Source organism: Arctopsyche grandis, chromosome 13 (assembly GCF_051622035.1).
Source record: "Arctopsyche grandis isolate Sample6627 chromosome 13, ASM5162203v2, whole genome shotgun sequence".
Taxonomy (NCBI): Eukaryota; Metazoa; Arthropoda; class Insecta; order Trichoptera; family Hydropsychidae; genus Arctopsyche; species Arctopsyche grandis.
The window spans coordinates 8,321,621-8,341,920 of record NC_135367.1 but is presented as its reverse complement, the minus strand read 5'-3'; the positions used below and the strand labels follow the sequence as shown (position 1 = coordinate 8,341,920).

Below are 20,300 nucleotides of genomic sequence, written 5' to 3'. Positions count from 1 at the left end.
AGTATAGGTTAATCCAAAACGGCTACTGACGTACCTCAAGAATCTCTTCTGAATGCGCTCCAATCTGTCTCTTGCACCAGAGTACTCTGGGTTCCAAACTTGGGATGCAAACTCAACAATACTTCTTATTATACATACATAAAAATTTATACAATTATACATATTATATAATTTATTACATTTAAAAACAAAGAACGAGGTAATTGAATTAAGTGTGCTTCGCGTCTGTGCGGCTTAGCGTTCTCTGAAGCCTCACATGAAGTGGAAGTAAACGAATCACGTCGATTTTGAGACCAAAAACACCCATGTGAGTTTGGTGTTTAATGAGGATTTGTTTCTTCAAAAATGTAGAATTGTTCTATATAAATATAAGTATAAGCTAGCCAAAATTTTACAAAAAAATTCAATGCACTCAAAGAAGTGTTTAAAACTCTATGCCCAGCCTGATGATGAAGATATAGAAAACGAAACACGTGAGATTGAAAGATTGAAATGGTAATAGGTGGGTCACGTGGCTAGAAGAATGGACAAAAGGTGGACAATATAAGTGTTAATAGAAAATGGTACCTTAGAGAATGTAAAAGGGTGAAGGATGGGTGGATGAAATTGGAAAAATTCGTAGAGTGAGATGGATGAGAGTTGCGCAAAATAGAGAATGAAAGCTGTTAGAGAGGCTTTCATCCAGCAGTGAATGATGACTGGATGATTATTAAATGAAAAATTGTTTTGAACAACTCTACATTACACAATCAAATAATCGAACAAAAAAATATGCTCAAACTATGCTCAAACTCAAAAAATATGCTATTGATTTTAATAATTCCATTTCAGTTTTATTATATTTATTTTGATATACCTACTGTTTTAAGCTGCAATCACTTACTCTCTCAATTGTTTTGACAAAATTATAAGGATTTTAAATGTGCTATTCGTTGAACAGTTATAATATTTATTAATACCTTTCACGGAAGCGAAAAGGAACTCAAAGACCTAATTTACCATTCTTCTTAAAAGTTTCATATGTTGTCTAATCAATTAAGCATTCCTTGGAATCAACAATCCAAAGCAAATTTACATATTGTTATAATCTTAGTTATACATGTATATATATATATATATATATATATATATATATATATATATATATATATATACATAGATATATATATATATATATATATATATATATATATATATATATATATATATATATATATATATGTACATATATGTATGTAGTTCTTATAGTTAGTTGTCGGATGGCTCCTATTCCAAGAGCTATTCGACTTCTTAATGAAATCATTACTGCCGTACCTGAATGTGATATTTTCCACCACAGCGAGCGTAGGTTAACAGTGATTATTTTAACTAATTTGTCTGGTAGCCTGCGCTCATCATTATTTTCATAGTTGGACGTGATGTATGAGTGGGATTTTGATTTTCTCTCTTCCTTTCGGGCCTCTATTTTTGTTTTGTGTTTGCGACTGGTTTTTTTCTTAAATATTAGTGCTGGCTGTGGATGCAAAACGTTCCTTACTACGTATTCTGTTTATTTGATATTTTATTGTTTTTTTGCTTATATTAATTTTTATGTATTATTTTTCTTTTGGTTATTTTATCATATTCTCCTGCTTTTTTTTCTTGTTTTCTTATATATACCATGGCGCATTAAGTTCTTCCTTCAATGCCACAATGGTCCAAAACTATCGTATCATATATATGTATAATATCGCTATTCTGTGTGTCAATCTGTCATTGTGTCTGCTGAGTAACGCTCGCCATACTATAATAGTCGTTTCGATTCGAAATACATACGTACGTCACAGCTAAACCACTGTCAAAACGTATACGAATATAATAACAAAATAAAAAAATCTATATACATATACTGTTTGTTTCATCCCGGTTAGGGACACTCGTTCGATCACGACGCTCCGTCCTTCAAAGGTTAATTCATTTGGTACTCTTGTAGTTTTTATTGGTTAGTATTATAATACATACATGAATATTATCAGTTTGGGATCTTTCCATTCTGTTTTTATTACATTTGAATGCACCACACGACAAACTTGTCCCTTGACTGGTAAATAAACTTTGAAACTTTTGTCGTACACAGTTATCACAACAGTTCCGTTTTGTTTTTGTTTCAGTCGCTGCAGGCGAAATTATCCTTCAGCTCGAAGGAGATAGTCGCTTTGAGTTGTTCTTGGTGTAAGGCCGCTTACCACAACAAAGAGGCTTGCTTCAACATGCAGAGGATAGGAGAAGAATGCACTTTAGGTGAGCAAAAATACTTGTGAGATGTCTCGCTTTGCGGCTCACCGAAAACTCTTTTGAATTACAAAAATGGGAGCAAACTTTCAGAATTCATCATAACTTTTCAGCATATACTACATATGAATATAGAAACATATATGTATTGTATATATACCCCTAAAAGTAAGGGTACCGTTACGTGTGTAAATCACTGCTCTGGTGAATCGTATCGGTGCCGGTTTTTTAATCCTGGATGCTGTACAGTTTGAATCTACATTTACGCATGTGTGTGACATGTGGGTTTTTTTAACATTCATTTCATATTTTCCGATTTTTTTATCATCCCCTTTAACATCACTCGACTCGTTTTTCACGCGGGCGTGTCACATTATGTCGCAATTCTTGCCGTTGAAAAATATTCATGTGTGTGCCATAAATCGTATACAGAACCACTCAAAAAAATATAGACAAATTTTAAACTTCCAACAAATGATGTTTTTAGTGTGAACATTTCATAAATAAATAAATTTTATAACTTTTTATGTGAAAGTACGCCCACAATTTGTATATTCATATTTATCATTTCAATGCAGTTATTTTAAAATTGTAATATAGCTGAAAGGATTTTCGTTTCCGATGTTTTTTCTAAATCTGACTTCCGCACACATGAATATTTCCCGAAGGCGATAATCTTTAACTTGTATTGCAAATCGTATGATGTTTTATGAATTTTTATTCCTTGATTTCATTACTTGAATATATGTACCTGCATATGTATAGAATATATAAAATTCTTCATAAATTTATATTACATAAATCAAAATACATAGTATCTCATCAGCCTTTTATCGTCAAAGTTTTGTTACTTGATCAATAAAACAACAATAGATAGTAGATTTATAATATTCACTAATTTTCTATTTGATTAATACGTAGATTTAAACTAGATGATTAATCATAAATATTTTAAAAGCTAAATGTACATTTTTCAATATAGAAAAGGATGTTTATTAAAAATATATCGAATGTTAAGAAATGTTGTAAATCGAAAACCTAATTCTAACTCACGCTCAGTCATTTTAAGTTTGACCCACTGAATTCGAATATGACAATGATTTTTGTTGGTTTTTTCTTATTTACGAGTGTTTAAAAAAATACGCATATTTTACAAATTTTTGGCTTTTACAGTCTTTGACCCAAAATCTAGTATTGCTGTTCAACAAATAAGTATTGAAATCAATAGTCAGGGGTTTTTTTAATTATTTTATTTTTTTATTGCTTTAAAATACGTATAAATTATTACCTAGCGAATTTTTAAAGTCAAAAATATTTTTTTTTTCTCAGGCTAATTTGCATTTATTGGACCAGTTCTATATTTCACTACATTTACAAGGGCTAGTTGTCAATCTTTGTAGTATTTATTCAATCTGAACATACTAATAAATACTTTGCGGTAAATTATTTTAAATTACAATATCTAATGTTCTAAACGGGAACGCTTATAACTCGGATGGAGTGATGTACATTCTTCATCTCGCTCTTGCATCATGCATATAACATTTCTTAAATAAATTTAAAACTACCACTCGAGTACCTACATTTAGATAGTAAAAAAATATTCAAATAAAAAAACCAATCCTTGTAAACGTGGTTAACTGAAAAATTAGCGAAATAAGCTCATTATATTACGGAAAAAATGTTTAAGAAAAAATTATATTTTCCACTGTTCGAAAATTTGCTAGATAATAAAAATCACAATCAATAGGAAAAAAAATCTAACTATTGATTTCAATACTCACTTTTGGCACAGCAATACTAGATTTTGAGTTAAAGACTGCAAATGTCAAAAATTTGTAAAAATTGCGCATATTTTCAAGCGCCCACCAACGAGAAGAAAGCAAACAAAAATCATTGTTATATTCGAATTCTATTAGTCAAATTTAGTTTTTTTTTTGTTGCTCAGTGTAATCAAAAAGGCATTAAGAGCTCAAGGAAAATTTCCAAATATCCACTTGAATTTCAGGAAAGCCTCGAGAGACAAGCTTTAAATGTAATATCATACTGTTATTATTTTAATTATAAGCTTTCCAGCCACCATTGATTTATAAATAACTTTCAAGAACACGTTTGCCAAACAGTGGACAGTACACCGCCACGCCTGGAAATGGTCCAGTTTTCCAGATTCCAGTTTTTAATCAGCCCGATTCGAAAACGGTTGATTTCACTCAATAATTTGATTCCTATCCTATCCCCCTTGAACCAACCTCCACTAGATGCTCCACGTTAAATTTAAATTTGAAATCAGTCGCGCGTGAAACGACCCACCTCTGTGGAATTCAGGGTTGTCAAAAGCGTCACCAGAACTCAAGCAAGCTACTGCCTACCTATTTTATATTTGCTTGTACACACTACGTGTACAAGCAAGGGTCAGAACGTACGACGTGCGAGCACACGTGTGAATATTTTAAATGGCCGCTTGTTACATTTCGTCCAACGGTGTTTGCCTTCGTTACTGCGACCCGTGAATTCGACACAATCTGAATAAATTTTTTTATTTTGGGTTTTTGACCATGTTTATGTGACGTTTCAGGTACCCAATCGAAGATCATCGTCCCCCCGTCTTGGATTGTGAAGTTGCCGCGTCGAGGCAGTTTCAAGTCTTCGCTTAGAAAATCGCCGAAGAAGAAGTCTGGCTCCAAGAAGAAGCCGAAGGAGTCCAAGGGTGAGCAGAAGACTTTCGTGATAAAGCCGATCCCGACAAGCAACGTGACACCGGTTATTGTTTTCATCAATCCGAAGAGTGGTGGCAATCAAGGAGCCAAGCTTCTGCAAAAGTTCCAGTGGTTGCTGAATCCGAGGCAGGTGTTCGATTTGACCCAAGGAGGACCGGGTCCAGGGTGAGTCACTTTTGCCGATTTAATTTAAGTAGTATATTGAGCTTAAGTTTAATTCGGTTTCAAATTCACTCTTACAATAAGTGGAATGCATAATAGCGTTTTTAAAGCTAATTCTTCTGTTTTTAAAGCTGAATTACGATTACAATTCTGAAAAAAATTTGCCTCATATCAGATCGTTTTCATACTTTGCCATATTGCTCATTTTGGTCATCAATACAAGTAAATGTATCCTCCGCCATTACGATGAAGAAAAAATATCGTATTAGATGCGTTTGAAAATTCTCCTACGAATAAGTGCCTGACGTTTATCCAGCGTTTGTTTAGACTTATCTCACTTTTCGCCATGTCAGATTTCAATTGTTAAAAAGCCTATAACTTTTTCTTTTTTCACTCTATATTTTATAAAATTTGCTTTATATGTTCTCATTATCTCTCACATATATTTTTAGTTCACTCAAAGTTTTATGTTGCTTCATATCTGAGGATAATGGTTATGGAGGTCTTGCATTCATCAATGAATCAAAACTATAGTGAAATTTAGATCGATCATCTTCATCTTCTTCCTGGTATTGTTACCTATACTAAAAAGAGCCGCCGAGTAGTTGCAAACGGATTAATCCGAGGCGCATCCCCGAACCCTGTGTAAGGATTATCTGTTAACGGATTAACTAAGTGCATACCGTGCGACCGGGATAATTGGTTTCAAGGATTATATCTAGACTCTAAGTGCATATAGGCTATAGACATATCCGAATACGTGACTATACAATAGATAAACAGATTAGACGTCCTGAGAGATCTACCCTTTATAAGGCGGTACGTAGGCGATATCATGTCATTCTGGACTGAGCACTGCCAGTGCGTGTATCTCCTTAATCATCAATAAATGCTGTGAAACGACTTTGACCTTTTACTTGGATCCTCCACCCACCCCTACGCAACAGTACCATGCTTACCATGACCATTTTTTTACAACATTTTTATTAGTTTTACTGACTGTGTGTACATGGCCCAATATGTATGAGCTGATATTGAACCACTTCCACTCTTTCGATCGCTTTGATATTTAACCGACTCCATCATTTGATTTGGTTGTACCTCCTGCCGGCACAGTTCTTTATCCAAGAGCTATCCGACTTCTCAACGAAATCTTTACTGCTAGCCTGAATGTTATATTTTCCACCTTAGTGAGCGTAGGTTATCAGAGATTATTTTAACCTGTTTGTCTGGTAGCCTGCTCTTATCATTATTTTCATAATTTAATGTGATACGTGAGTGGAATAATGATTTTCTCTCTTCCATTTGGACCTCGCAGGGATATTTTGTATTTGCGGCTGGTTCTTACACATACATATATTGGTGCTGGCTGTAGATGCAAGACCATTCCCTATTTTGTATTTTATAAATTGATATTTTTACTTTATCTGCTATTATTATAATGCTATTCTTTTTTATAATTATGTATAAATGTATTTTTGTCTGTGTATATACATACACATGTATATATTTTTTTTATTTTGCTCATCTCTATGCAATTTTTCGACCATTGTGGCGCATTATCCACAATAGTCCAAACTTAAGCTTAAACAAATAAATAAATAATTTAAGTTGCATGCTTGCTTAATTTGCTATCTACACTGTCAACTAATATTATAAAATACTGCCAATTATAAAAAACGTATAAAAATTTCATATCCCCAAATTTGGAAGTGGGTCACTTATCGTTTATCGTGATAGAACAGTACATAGTTGACTGTTGCTAATTGTGAATAGGTCATTTTGATGAATGCCGATTTGCGATAATGTCGAAACGAGTTCCGGTCGAAATTAACACAAAAACTCAATATGTAAGCGTTCATGAATTTATTACATCAAGTAGACTTGACTGTATAGATTAATTATTTCCGTTATATAATTTGTTTCTTTAAGCGTTCAAACGTTTGCGTATTTTCAAGTGGAGTTTCCTTCGTTAATATAGTGTTATAAAATTTGCGTTTTGGGTATACGTATTTACAATTCCTAAAAGCCGAAGCGGCTAACAAACTAACTAATTATTCATTGTTTAATTTTTCAAGTCGTGCACAGGGCAACTACCCGACGCGAATATTTTATGCCACTCGGTTCCGCGGAACCGAGGGATGTTGTATATTAAGGACCTTAATTAAGATTGTCGACTGGGTAAACGTTGTTAGGACGAAAAATCCAAGAAGAAAAACTGACTTTCCACGGAGAGGGCAGTGCAACTTGTATGCTTTTCTCTTCGCCTTTCAAAAGATCTTTTCCGCTTTAAATATGCATTAAAGCTGTAAGTGCCAGCTGAGAGAGTTTTTTGCCGTTTTTTTGCATCTTTTCCATTTAAAATCCTTTCCAAGATGAAAATGCTAATTGCTAAAGAGCATATTTCACTGTTTAACTATAAAATAGTTGGCTCCGTTATAACATTTTCATAATTCGCTATTGTTGACTAATTGCTATTCAGTTTGAATGCTCTTGAAGTGAAAGGACGAGGCTGAGTGCATTCTTAGGTTCCCGTCTGTTATAAAATGACGTGTCTCTCTTAATTTCTGTAAAATGAAATATATAATATACAAATATAGCGCGTCAAAATCATCTCATCGTCACAAAAAATATTAAACATTCATCGGATTTGTTTGCTGTTTTGTGTCGAGTTAAAAAGTAAAATTTCGCAATATTTCCAGTAATCGGATTATCTTGCGTATTATCCGCTTCGTAAATATCGTTTTTGGCGTATTTCGGACACAATTACTGTCTGAAAAATAAAAACCAACTACAATCCGTTTTAAATTTCAAAGTTTTGAACGCGGATTCTGTTAAATTTATTGCCTCGAATTACAATGATTAAAAAAACCACTTGCTAAAAACTTTTACGTAAAATAACTGTCGTAGGTACTTTGTATGTAGTATTTTGTTACAATTTATAGACATTCGCAAAAAAGTAAAAAAAAAAGCAATTAATCCTGTATTTAATTCGAGTTCAAATCCGAGATTAATTTGATTGTTTTTCAGACAAAGAAATAGAACATAATATTAAGTATTGAATTTTTATACTCATCGTAAGCTTAAGTTGAAACTCGATGATTAATAAAACTGAGAACTGTTAAGATGCAGACAGAGTGCTACGCGGTACGTGTTGTTTTTTTACCTACATATATATACATATATGTATGTATATATATAATACATATATACCATCGCGATCCTTCCCAAAACTCATCCCTTGAAATGTTTTCGGTGATATTTTATCCTTAATTGACAAAGGCTTGAAAGTGATTCCCATATTTGAAGAATAGTAGGAGAAACTTTTCGAAATAATAAGATCGTACGATTATGAAGACACGTCTATCACAGCTGAAGTCCAACCTTAGTGAGCCGTGCCGCACTTTAAAGTGTGTTCTTACCGATAATGGTATATTCATATTAGCACAGTAGGTACCAGCAACTCCACATAACCAGCAGTACAAAAACTATTCTTTGGTACATTCTATATGAACAAGTTCATATCTTACATGGCGTTGACGCAACAACAGTAGTCATCAAAATCTAGTCATACTGTAATGTGGGAACATGGTAGATAGTATCCACTGTCTAAGTGCATTCGTGGGTAAACAATAGAAACCCCGGATTAGGCTAACGGGACTCAGTAAGTGACCGAACAAAGGATTCGCTGGGGTTCTCACAGAACGGGGTGAGTGCGAATAAACTTACGTGTCTAGACAATAGACACGCCAACGGATCGGGGTCGCTATGCTAGGCAACTTGTCCTTTATAAGGAAGTACAAACGGTAGATCAAGTATTCTGGATTGAGCGGTGGTTTCGTGTGGACCTCCGGAATAGTTAAAATAAATGCTGTGAAGGGAATTTAGCCTTTCATTTGGATCCTGAACCCACCCCTACGCAACAACACTATACAGCAGTACATGTCACCGTAACCGTTACGGTAACGTATCAAGCAAACCGGGCTTCTTTGGCCACTGTGAAAATATTCACGCATGACATAGGGCAAAATCACACCGGGAAAAACGGTACATCGTGTGCATGGCTCCCCGTTGTGGGTGGTCTCCTACATTTCTTCAAATATGGGATACACCGTTATCGGTCACTGTCAAGGATACAATTTTACCGAAAACACTCCAGAGGGTCAATTTGGGGCGGGGCGTGCTGGGCGTTCCATGAATATGTGCAAGGCCTGGCCCATTTTTTTCGCATGTTTTAAAGTATCTAAAAAAACACGTGCCACGTGCATCGCTATGTGTTTTCGCCCATAGCAGCGAGTGCAAGTGCGCATGCGTATATGAATATTTTCGGAAGTATCATATTGTCACAATATTGCGCCATATCGTCGCGCTATGTAATTTGCATATAAGCCGATTTTGCCTTGCACTCGGCTAAAACTTATCTGAACTGCTGTTGTATATTATGAATAGAAGTAGTCTTTTCCGTGCCGAGCTTTTGCCTTGCAGTTCTGGATAGTATGAACAGTTTTTCCTTTAAAATGAAGTCGATGAAATTACACTGTATTTTATTTTTATTTTTATTTTATTTTACATATATACCAGGAAGGCCTTACAGGTAAGGCCTTCCTGGCCAATTACAAATTTACAAATTACAATTCAGCATTTTTATAAAAATCACTGAATTACGAGACACTGTAAAACTCGTAAATCAATGAGACATCTATCAATTTGTACTCAAACTTATTTATTGTACATTAATTAATAACAAATTATAGGTGACATATCATATAGGAGGGACTTTTAGCCAATTTTTTTACCGGGAACCGTTTCAACAATGAAATCAGAGAAAATTGGCAAACTCTGATAGAAAACGATCAACCTGAAGTCAAAAATCCAGGTATAACCAACAGAATACTCTGAAAAATTCATTTTCATTCGAGGCCCGGACCCAGGGATCGATCCCGGCGCCTCTCGACGCTAAGCAGTAGCTTAACGACCGAGCTATGCTGCTGGCTATATATGAATGATCCAATTATTGGGAGAAATGTCATATTTTTATGTGAAACGTTTGTAGTATATAATAGTCTATCAAAATTTTCTGCTGAGGGCACGTTCATAAGTGGTATTTACACCAATGCTCTCGAAACTTGATACACGTTGGAAAATGTTGTACCATGAGAGCAATTTCGGCTTTAAGGCCCCATTTCAACCTTTATGGTGTATTAAATATATGTATATACGACAGAAGAAAACGACCTTTGAGTTGTATTTGTATGTATGTATATACTTGCGTATAATAATTATGTGTGTTCTTGCGCAATTTATTCGAATTGCTGGAGGGAAAAGGGATAAATTGTCAAAAGAAACTTGAGTTCTGTGAAAAAAAGCTTATTTCTATTTGAAAAAGGGGAACATTGCAATTAAGAAAAGAAAGTTCAAAAAGGCTTGAAAGGTAAAATACTTATCGTGGCGGTCAGTCATTTTCCGCTTTATTCCTTTCCTCTTTTTTCCGCCTGAAAAGCGGTGAAAGCTCGCCTTTGAAACGTCTACGCAAACGCTAGGAAAATAATCTCAGCAATAATTCCTCATTCCGCTTCGAATCTCCCGGTAATTATCATTTTACGATTCGGCTCGAAAAAAGCCTAATTAATACGAATGAAATTCCGACGTGTTTGCAAAGATGACAGACGCGACCTTCTATCGCTCGTTTCGATTCGAAGAAAGAATAAAAAAAACTCCCACTCGCTTCGACTCTCGAAATCCTTAAAGCGTCGGTAGAATTACATAATTTTTATTAAACTAGATTCTTTTGAAGTGTATGGCGAATGAGTTTGCGTTGATAGGCAAACAAATGTTCCACATCCCAAAACACAGGGCGAGGCGGAAACATTTTGCCGGATCAATTTCTTGAAAATAAACACTTCAATTGAAGATTAAATATCCACTAGCTAAATTCAAATATATTGAAAAGCTTTTTAATACATATGGGGAGTATATAACGAGAAGAGTACTCGACAGATGGGATGGTGGAATAACAATAGGCGCCAGAAACATTTCTAACATAAGATTCGCAGACGACACGATGTTAATGGCAAATAATGAGGATGAAATGTCTGAACTACTTCGTAGAATAGAGACAGAGAGTAGACACCTGGGTCTACAGATAAACAAAATTAAAACAAAAATCCTATTCGTTAACAGATTTGAGACTCTCATAAAGTCTAGCGCTCTAAAAAACTGTGAGGAAGTCGACGACTTTATTTATTTACGTATTAGCCACAGTTAGCAGACATATAAGCATAATACAAATACTATATATAAGAAAATTACCGAGAATTTTGTATAATGAATTTTTAAAATCTTAATAACATATATAAAAACGGACGTGATGTATGTATATTTGTGGGTATGTGGCGGACGCGTAGAGGCAGCCAATCAGAGTCACAGAAACACACAGCTAATCAGAGTTAAATGGTCCACGGGTTCAAGTAGTCGAGGCGTGGGAAAGGGGGGTAGCGGGGAAGTGGGGGGAGGGGTGTGAAGCGTCTGACATGTGTGACGTCAGGCCGAGTGACGTAAGCGTACACACATACATTCATTCATCATTTCGAACGGGTGAACGGGTTGGATCTGTGAGCGTGTAATGCACGCACTCTACTTTTTACTATTAATACCTACGCCCGTGCCCAAAAATTACCTTACATTATATTTATATATGACATATAACTTCATTTTAAACCGTGTATCAATTCCTTTCCGAAACCACCCGTTGAAATCGGCGGGCACAGCACTAGTATTAAAATAGTGGTGACATAGTGGGTTCCAGGATCGTTTATGCCAATTTGATGGAGGAACCGCTTCAACAATTAAATCAGATAAATTAGGAAACTCTGATAGGAAACGATCAACAAGTCTGACCAGCAGCATTAAGAGGGCTGTACACCCGAAACCTTAATTTTGTTGCCGTTCCTTTCTTCGATATATATATTAAGTGAATGCGACAATATATATCAATATATATATTGAGTGAATGCGACAGTTGCGCTTCGACCAGATAAAACGTATTTTAAATTGACAAAATCGAGGTTTTGTATTCTCCTATTTCCTCCTCCGAAACTGGACCAATTTTTAAAAAATTTCATCATCGGTATGAGAAAGATATTTTCTGTACAACTATGCGCGTATTTTTTTTTAAATCGACCGTTAAATAAGCACGCTGGACTCTTTTCGTGGGTGTAAAAAAGAGGCGATTTTATAGATGTTTGGTGGCTCCTAGCTTCTATAAAAATAACTAATAAAAAAAATAAAACCATAGATGCAACCCAATGGCGGATATCCATAGCATATTAAAAAATAATTTCTCTATTGCCATAATTGAGGAAGAGAGAAGTCTAATACGTTTGTATGGACAAGGCGCTGGTGTCCAGCCCTCTTATAGATTATAATCAGAATAAATGCTTTTCAATCACAGTCAGCCCACGGGATCAAACCTGGCGATCTCTCGCTAGTTCGCATTAACGCAATTACCAAGCAATGCTTTTGGCTATTGGTCGAAAAATTTTGATAAGAACCTCAAAATACGCAATTTCTATTGGTCAGCACATCTAAGTCGACCAATAGCAATGGTGTATTTCTCTCCCTAATTCGTTATTAAATATTTATAACTAGTGATATGTTACATCCCCCCCCCCCCTTCACCTTACTTGTAGCTTTAATCAATTTTATATGTTTTTTTTTAGATTGGAACTATTCAGGAAGGTTCCCAATATGAGGGTGCTAGCATGTGGTGGTGACGGAACTGTGGGTTGGGTGCTTAGCGTGCTCGATCGAATTGGACTTCACCCTCCACCAGCTGTTGGCGTACTTCCTCTCGGGACCGGAAATGACTTGGCTCGAGCCTTGGGTTGGGGTGGCGTAAGTACTGTCCCTGTGAACGTGCTTATTTTTATTTTACACAATGCTAATTCGTTCCACTTTTGTAGGGCTACGAAGATGAACCTATATCGAAGATTCTAGCTAATATCGGAGACAGTGACACTGTCCTACTGGATAGGTGGGAGTTGAAAGTTGAACCTAATCCTGGTGCTACGGACACGGAACAGCCGGGAAAACCTGATCTGCCACTTAACGTTGTCAATAACTACTTTTCGTTCGGTGTTGATGCACACATCGCACTAGAATTTCACGAAGCTCGAGGTACTACATATATTTAGAATATTTTTATGTTTTTGCTAGAACATTTTGACCCAACACTAAATTTAAGTCAAACATCTCCTGGTTAAAAGTTTTCGCTAGTCAATATATTAAAAACAATCTTATGTAGTGGAATATCTTTATTTGAACTATATATAATATGAAACTCTTGAAGTAATGAAAAGATGATTAGGATGTCAATCAAAATAATGATACCGGCTTAAACTAATGTAATTAAATATGTTAATTAAAGGATTGGGCCGCCTAAGTATCTATGCGTTTGCAGATCTGCCTAGACACGGGCTCACTTTGTTTTAAAAACACTATGTATATCCAGTGCCCGAGGGTGCCAAATAATTTAGGGCGTCGAACGATGCGCCAAAGGCGCTTTAAAATTAAAAATTAGAGCGCCAAAAGCCATTCAAAATTTTAGATTAGAGCGCCAAAGGCGAAAGTTCTTTCTAAGGGTGTTTAGAAAAAATTGCCCGAGGGCCCCATCGGGTGTAAGGCCGGCACTGTGTATATCTCAAAAAGATATTGTGAGATTTTAATACAAAGCCATAAAGATTTTAATACATACCGAAAGTGATAGATTACTTCCGCACAGATTTGATTTTGCATAGAAAAACTATACGATTCATATATGTATGTATATGTAATTATAATATTCGTAATCAATGGCAAAAAAAGTAACGTTTCAATGATGATACAAAAAAAAAAGTCAAAATTTGTTTATCGGTGTAGCAATTGACAAAATAACGATACAAGTTTAGCGTAAAAAATGAAGACTTTGCGGCAATTTTTGGCCGCAAATTTTTGCAGTTTCTTATAGTTTAATAGTTCGACTTTAATAATTGATAAAAATAATGGCACAATTCAGTGGAGATCTACTTTAAAAACCTTGTTGAAATTTTTAATTTTTACAAAAAATATCAAATTCGGGGGGTGGATATTCCAATCAAAATTTCTACAAAAATAATTATATTTTAGGTAAAATTTTAATTAAATATATTAGAACATACCTTTTTATATATGTAATATACAATAAAAAAAATTATCGTTAAAGCTTTCGATTAGACGACAATTAACCTCCAATCTAGAAGTTACAAACACACCCAGTACAAATCTATTTAATTGCATATCACGAGCCACAAGTTTGATCAAGTTTGACGGATTTAATTAATCCATATCGACATCTATGGATTTAGACTTATATATATTTTTTTACATATTATACATAAATCAAATTCAGATAACTGTGACAGCGTGTAGGATGATTTTTGCCAATTTGATGGAAGAACCGTTTCAACAATGAAATCAGATAAATTGCCAAACTCTTGTGGCGGCTCGCTATACGACATGGATAAGAAATGATCGACTTGGATCACAAATATCCAAGTCTGACGAGCAGTATTAAAGATTAGCACGGGATCAAACCCGGTAACCTCTCGGTGCTAAACATAAACACAACCATTGAGCCATACTGCTGGCTAATATATATTTTACATATGTATATATTTTGTGTCTGAACGCTTGAAAATACTACGAATTAATAAAATACAAAACTTACATTGAAGTACAAGCTTTTGAGGTTATCTAATAATCACCGAACCAATTCATATGTATGTAGAAATTCAACTTGATCTAACCTGATTTGCCAACATCTACACCTCATTTAGGTCGACTTGGAAATTGGCGATCTCTAGATCTCGATTCCTATAAGTCATAGAACTTTTTCATAAGTTACACTTAGCTGACCAATAGGAATAATAGTTTAATGTTTAAACTGTCTTTAATTACAGAGGCGCATCCTGAAAAATTTAATTCGAGGATTCGCAACAAACTCTTTTATGGAACAGCCGGTGGCAAAGACTTAATGCAACGAAAATGGAAAGGCCTTGCAGAACTAGTCACATTAGAATGTGACGGTCGTGATCTTACACCTAAGTTGAAAGAGCATAGAGTTCATGCCATCGTGTTCTTAAATATACCCAGGTACGTGTTCTCAATCACATCATCACATTACGAATCATCAATGCGCAATAATAATGCAATCATTACTTGACACAGCTACGGCGGAGGCACTCATCCTTGGAACAGGTCAGGTGGCACTACGGATCCATCCACCGAAGACGGTTTAATCGAAGTCGTTGGCTTGACTACATATCAACTGGTGAGACATTGTTGTTAATGATGGATAATTTCGATATTAACGTTGGCTCAATGTTGACATTTCACTTCACAGCCATTGCTTCAGGCTGGAGGTCACGGCACTTGTATAACTCAATGCCGAACGGCCAAGATTGTTACTTCGAAAACAATTCCGATGCAGGTCGATGGTGAAGCTTGCAAACTTGCACCGTCTATCATAACGCTCTCTAGACTGAATCAAGCCACGATGCTGGCGAAGAAAAAACCGGGAAGAGTCAACGTGCAGTACGTAGAAATTTCATTTGGACTCCGGCTAATTCTTTCCAGTGCTTGTATTGATGTTATTATTTTTCATTGCAGACAAACTACGTTAGATCATCTGAAATTTTCAATTCATCTTATTACAATGTCGGAATATGAACAACATCATTATGATAAGGAATTGTTGAAACAAGCAGGTAATTCATGAAAAATTACATATATTTTAAGGGCCATTCTATTGTATACATAATAGTGTTTTTCCAACATACAACTTATTCGCATCCAATTAGAGGCATACATTTTATTAATGGGAGTTATTTATTTATACTTGAGAAAGGCGGCATAGCCGATGGACCCAATTTTATACTATCCCAAGACACCATTATCAGGTTGCCCCTGAGCCACATCTATAATATTAAACTTGTTCATTGTACATATATAAATTTATAGATTATAAATTATTGAAATCGTATTCAAATAGTGGGTAGAATGGTTTTTGAAAATTTGATGAAGAACCATTTCAACAATGAAATCAGATAAATTGGCAAACTCTGACAGGAAACGATCAATTTGGAGTCACAAATATCCAAGTCTGACTAGCAGCACTACAGATAATACTCTTGATAAATCACGGGATCAAACTCAGCAACCTCTCGGTGGTAGCATTAATACAACCTCCAATCTATGCTGCTGGGTAATATGTATGTATATGTATACTAAAACTCTGACTAAAATTACTTAAAGATTAAAGATACTTGAAAACTTCAGATAAGTAGTGGTTGATCAGCATTTGAAGTTGTGAAAATCAGTTTGAATACAATTTTCATGGCAACGTAGCCAAGTTTAGAAATTAAATATTTGGAAAAACTAGTTGTATTAGAATTTTAATACAAAAAAAACTGCCGAGTATTGGGTCATGTCAATGAATGGTATGCTATTGATTTTTTTTTTGTCTATTGGATAATACGACTGCATACCGTACTTTGGAAAACACTAGTATTTATAATATGTTGGTCTAGTTGCCTATATACAAATGATAACTTATAGCATACAACACAAAAGACTGTCGTAATCCGATTAATGTAATATCGTAGTGCTTCCCTTACATTAATCACAGACAGTACATCGAATCAGTTTGATTTGTATTTTATGTAATACATCGTTTCAGCTGAATGTATTGGAAACATTGAAGTAAATCCAGTCGCCGACTTGGAACAAGTGAGAGGTATTGTAAACAACCTGGTGAAGGACAATCCAAATCTTCCTTCACTCTCAGCAGATTGGTGCTTCGTTGACTGTAAATACCTCTCACACATTCGTATTGCATTATTATTTTATCATTAGCTAAATCCTTGGGTCAATTTGTCTAGCATGCACCGCAGAGCGTTTCTTCCGTGTGGATCGTGCCCAAGAGAATTTACACTATGTGTCGGATATCGGTCACGAGTGCTTGTTTATCCTCGACACCGGAGTAGCCCCGTTGACTCCCGATACTGAAACGACGAATACGGGTCCATCGGAGTCATCGGCTGGTCCGATGTCGTTCGATACGACCACGGGACAATCAATATCTCTCGATATATCGCATAGTATGGACACTCCTAGTGCAGGCGTTTCCTTGGATGTTCCAGAATCTCATAATAGGTAACGAAACTGTTCGAGTGTTCGAAATGGAAACGTGTGGTTTTGTACTCATTTTGAGGGTGTTTCAGCGAATCCGGCTTGGGCAGTCCCGCCAAAACTTCAGAACTCTTATCTCCCGGCACTCCGCAATCTCCACTTCCACCCGGTGGGCTTAGTCATCCTACCTTGGAAACCCCCATTGTTCCTTCAGTGCCTCAAATATGTTCCAGTCCCCCACCGAGGAATGCTAAAGAAGATTTCCTCCTCCGAGATACAATGAGTCATTTCAAATCGTAAGTATACATTTTTACTACACGAATATGCATTAATTTACTACTAACATTGCACTATAATACTAAAACTTCATTACAACAAAGTGCATGCTTTATTTTTATTTTTTTCATTGAGTGGTTGAATGTTCTTATTTACTAAAATTCAAAATCTTAACACATTAACATATACCAAAAATCTAGAACTCACCTTTTTAATATTATCTTCGTGATTTTTTAATATTCATTTGCACTGTTTTATTAATTTGCTTTTGATATAGTAATTTAAAGGTGGATGACAATTTAAAGACTTCCACTTTGGATTAATTATAACTCACTATTTTCAATTTACTGCACTTTCTACTGCTTCCATTGCATGCAGCATACATGAACGATTATTTGGAATAGAGCACGATGTATTTGGATACAGGTAAAAGCACATATCACTCTAGACTTTTTATTATTTGTACGTAGCACTTCTTCATTTTGTAGTTGTTGTTTTAATAGAAATATACATATTTAAAATACAATTTCGCTTTTAGAGCAATGTGATGAATGTTCTTGTTATTACTATTTGACGTTCAAAATTCAAAGTAAGGTTACTGAGATTCTACGTATATTTTTTACGGGACCATATTATCTTGTGTCATGCAAAGTTAAAATAAATAATATTGGTTTTCAGACTCCAGCAATTATGTAGATGAAGTATCATTTTATAATAAAAATCTTTGGGCTATGAAATAATTAAAATTAATAATTATTTAGTTAATTGAAGTATTACATACAAATGTATGTAATACTTCATGATAGTGTAACGTACGCCCCCGCAGCCGAGGGAGTGGGGGGAAAACTACCCCCGCCCTCGGATGCTGGGGAGTGGGAGAAAGTACCGCTACTTTCTCAGCTATAAAAGGAGCGCCCTTTTCTTCGGAAGTCGAGTCGGACCACAGCTTTCTCTGAGAACTGTCGTTTCCTTTAGACTCCCATCTCTGCTGGTCTTTCCCTGTTCAGTCAAAGCCACCCACTTCACCCCACGTTACAATAGTCAAAATTAAATTGAAAAACGGGTGTTTGTGTTTATTTATAAGATAAGTCGCCTTCTATTTATAGTATTAATTTTGCAAATTAATTATGAACTAATCAGTAATATAAAACACGTAAAATATTAACTCCTCTTTGTTGATTTTTCAGATCCCTTTTGGAAAAAACAACTGATGCCGTTTTGAAGGCAGCCAAGATTGGCGATTTAAAAATGGTAAATGCAAATTATGGTTTTAATTTATATTCAATTATCAAATACACTCGGTTTAGTTTGATTATATGTACATACATATATACATGTATAATAGTTTTAAAAAAAAATCACGTTTTTGACTTAGCGGAGTGGAGATGAGAAAACCAATCCTTATAAACGTAGTGAAATAAACGCATATTATCACAGAAAAAAAATATTTCAAGCAGTAAAAAATCACAATAAATTGAAAAAACATATGACTTGATTCCACTACTCTCATTGAGTACAGCAATAAATACTAGATTTTAATTTAAAGACCGCAGAAGCCAAAAAACTGTAAACATTGCGCACATTTTTAAACGCTCATATCTCATAAACAAGAGCGAACCAACAAAAATCAATATCATATTCGAATTCAGTGGGTCAAATTCAGTAGCGGCTCGTCAATATGGGCTGCAGCCTCCTAGTATCACTGGTAATTTTCACGAGCCGCTACTGGTCAAATTTATTAAAGATTGATTAATCTCTGCTCTAATATATGTATCCATTTTTTTTTGTTTATTATAATTCACATTACAAAGTTTAAAAGCTAATACATATCCTTCGAATACAATGGTGATAGGCAAAGATCGGCGTTGGGTGGATGCTTTTCGCACAAAAACCGATCACTATTGTCAAATACTTAGAAAAACCATGCTTTTTTGTCCTCTTGCTTTGAACACCAATGGAGCGGTCTATTGTTTTTATATTTTATTATACAACATCAATTAATCAAGCACACTCGTCTAACAGATTGCTCTGCAAAGCGACGAGTGTGCTGAAAAGATTAAGAAAGGACAAAAGGAAAAAAGTACATGAAATTTTACAATTAAAAATACTTAAATAAAGAAAAGATAAATAAATAAAACATGACATAGAAAAAAAAATCTTAATAAATTCATAACTACATAAACTAACTCAACCTTTCTAAATGGTCGCGACTTCCATAACTTAGGAAGTGGTGCAGAGAATGAAGAGAGATGTGACAAATGTCAATGGCACCATCCAGTGAATTAAAGAAACGGAGGCCACGAGGAATGGGAGAATAACTAAAAGCCACAGTTCTAGCCAGAGGAGTGTGAAAAAGGGGACGATGGCGGGTCCATATCACACTCTCCGGAGCATGAAGGCCCAACTCAGCCAGGATAGACGGACAGGAGATATAGCCCCTAAATATTGTAAACAAGAACTTGGTGAGGGCAACACTCCTCCTGTGTTCAAGTTATTACAATGTTATTTTAAAAGCATCCGTGCAAAATCGATCTCTGGTGATAAGTCTGCAATTTGTTTAAATTGGGACATTATTGCAGCTTTATTTCGATTTCCATATTCTACCAGAGCACATTTAGTATTAATTTTTTTTCCGAAACCATGACAACGAAATACGAATACAATTTCGAT

The 20,300-nt window shown here is 35.2% G+C and overlaps 1 protein-coding gene across 1 annotated transcript in view; it reads left to right on the top strand.

Annotated features, from left to right (window-relative positions):
• Positions 1–20,300, top strand: part of rdgA (retinal degeneration A) — a 229,449-nt gene that overhangs the window by 207,498 nt on the left and 1,651 nt on the right. Inside the window, exons 6-17 of the mRNA XM_077444888.1 lie at positions 2,151–2,280; positions 4,847–5,153; positions 12,869–13,043; positions 13,112–13,325; positions 15,125–15,317; positions 15,393–15,495; positions 15,568–15,758; positions 15,834–15,931; positions 16,903–17,031; positions 17,105–17,378; positions 17,447–17,650; positions 18,818–18,881. Coding sequence (XP_077301014.1) covers positions 2,151–2,280; positions 4,847–5,153; positions 12,869–13,043; positions 13,112–13,325; positions 15,125–15,317; positions 15,393–15,495; positions 15,568–15,758; positions 15,834–15,931; positions 16,903–17,031; positions 17,105–17,378; positions 17,447–17,650; positions 18,818–18,881 — 2,082 coding nt within the window. The remainder of the gene's footprint in view (positions 1–2,150; positions 2,281–4,846; positions 5,154–12,868; positions 13,044–13,111; positions 13,326–15,124; positions 15,318–15,392; positions 15,496–15,567; positions 15,759–15,833; positions 15,932–16,902; positions 17,032–17,104; positions 17,379–17,446; positions 17,651–18,817; positions 18,882–20,300) is intronic.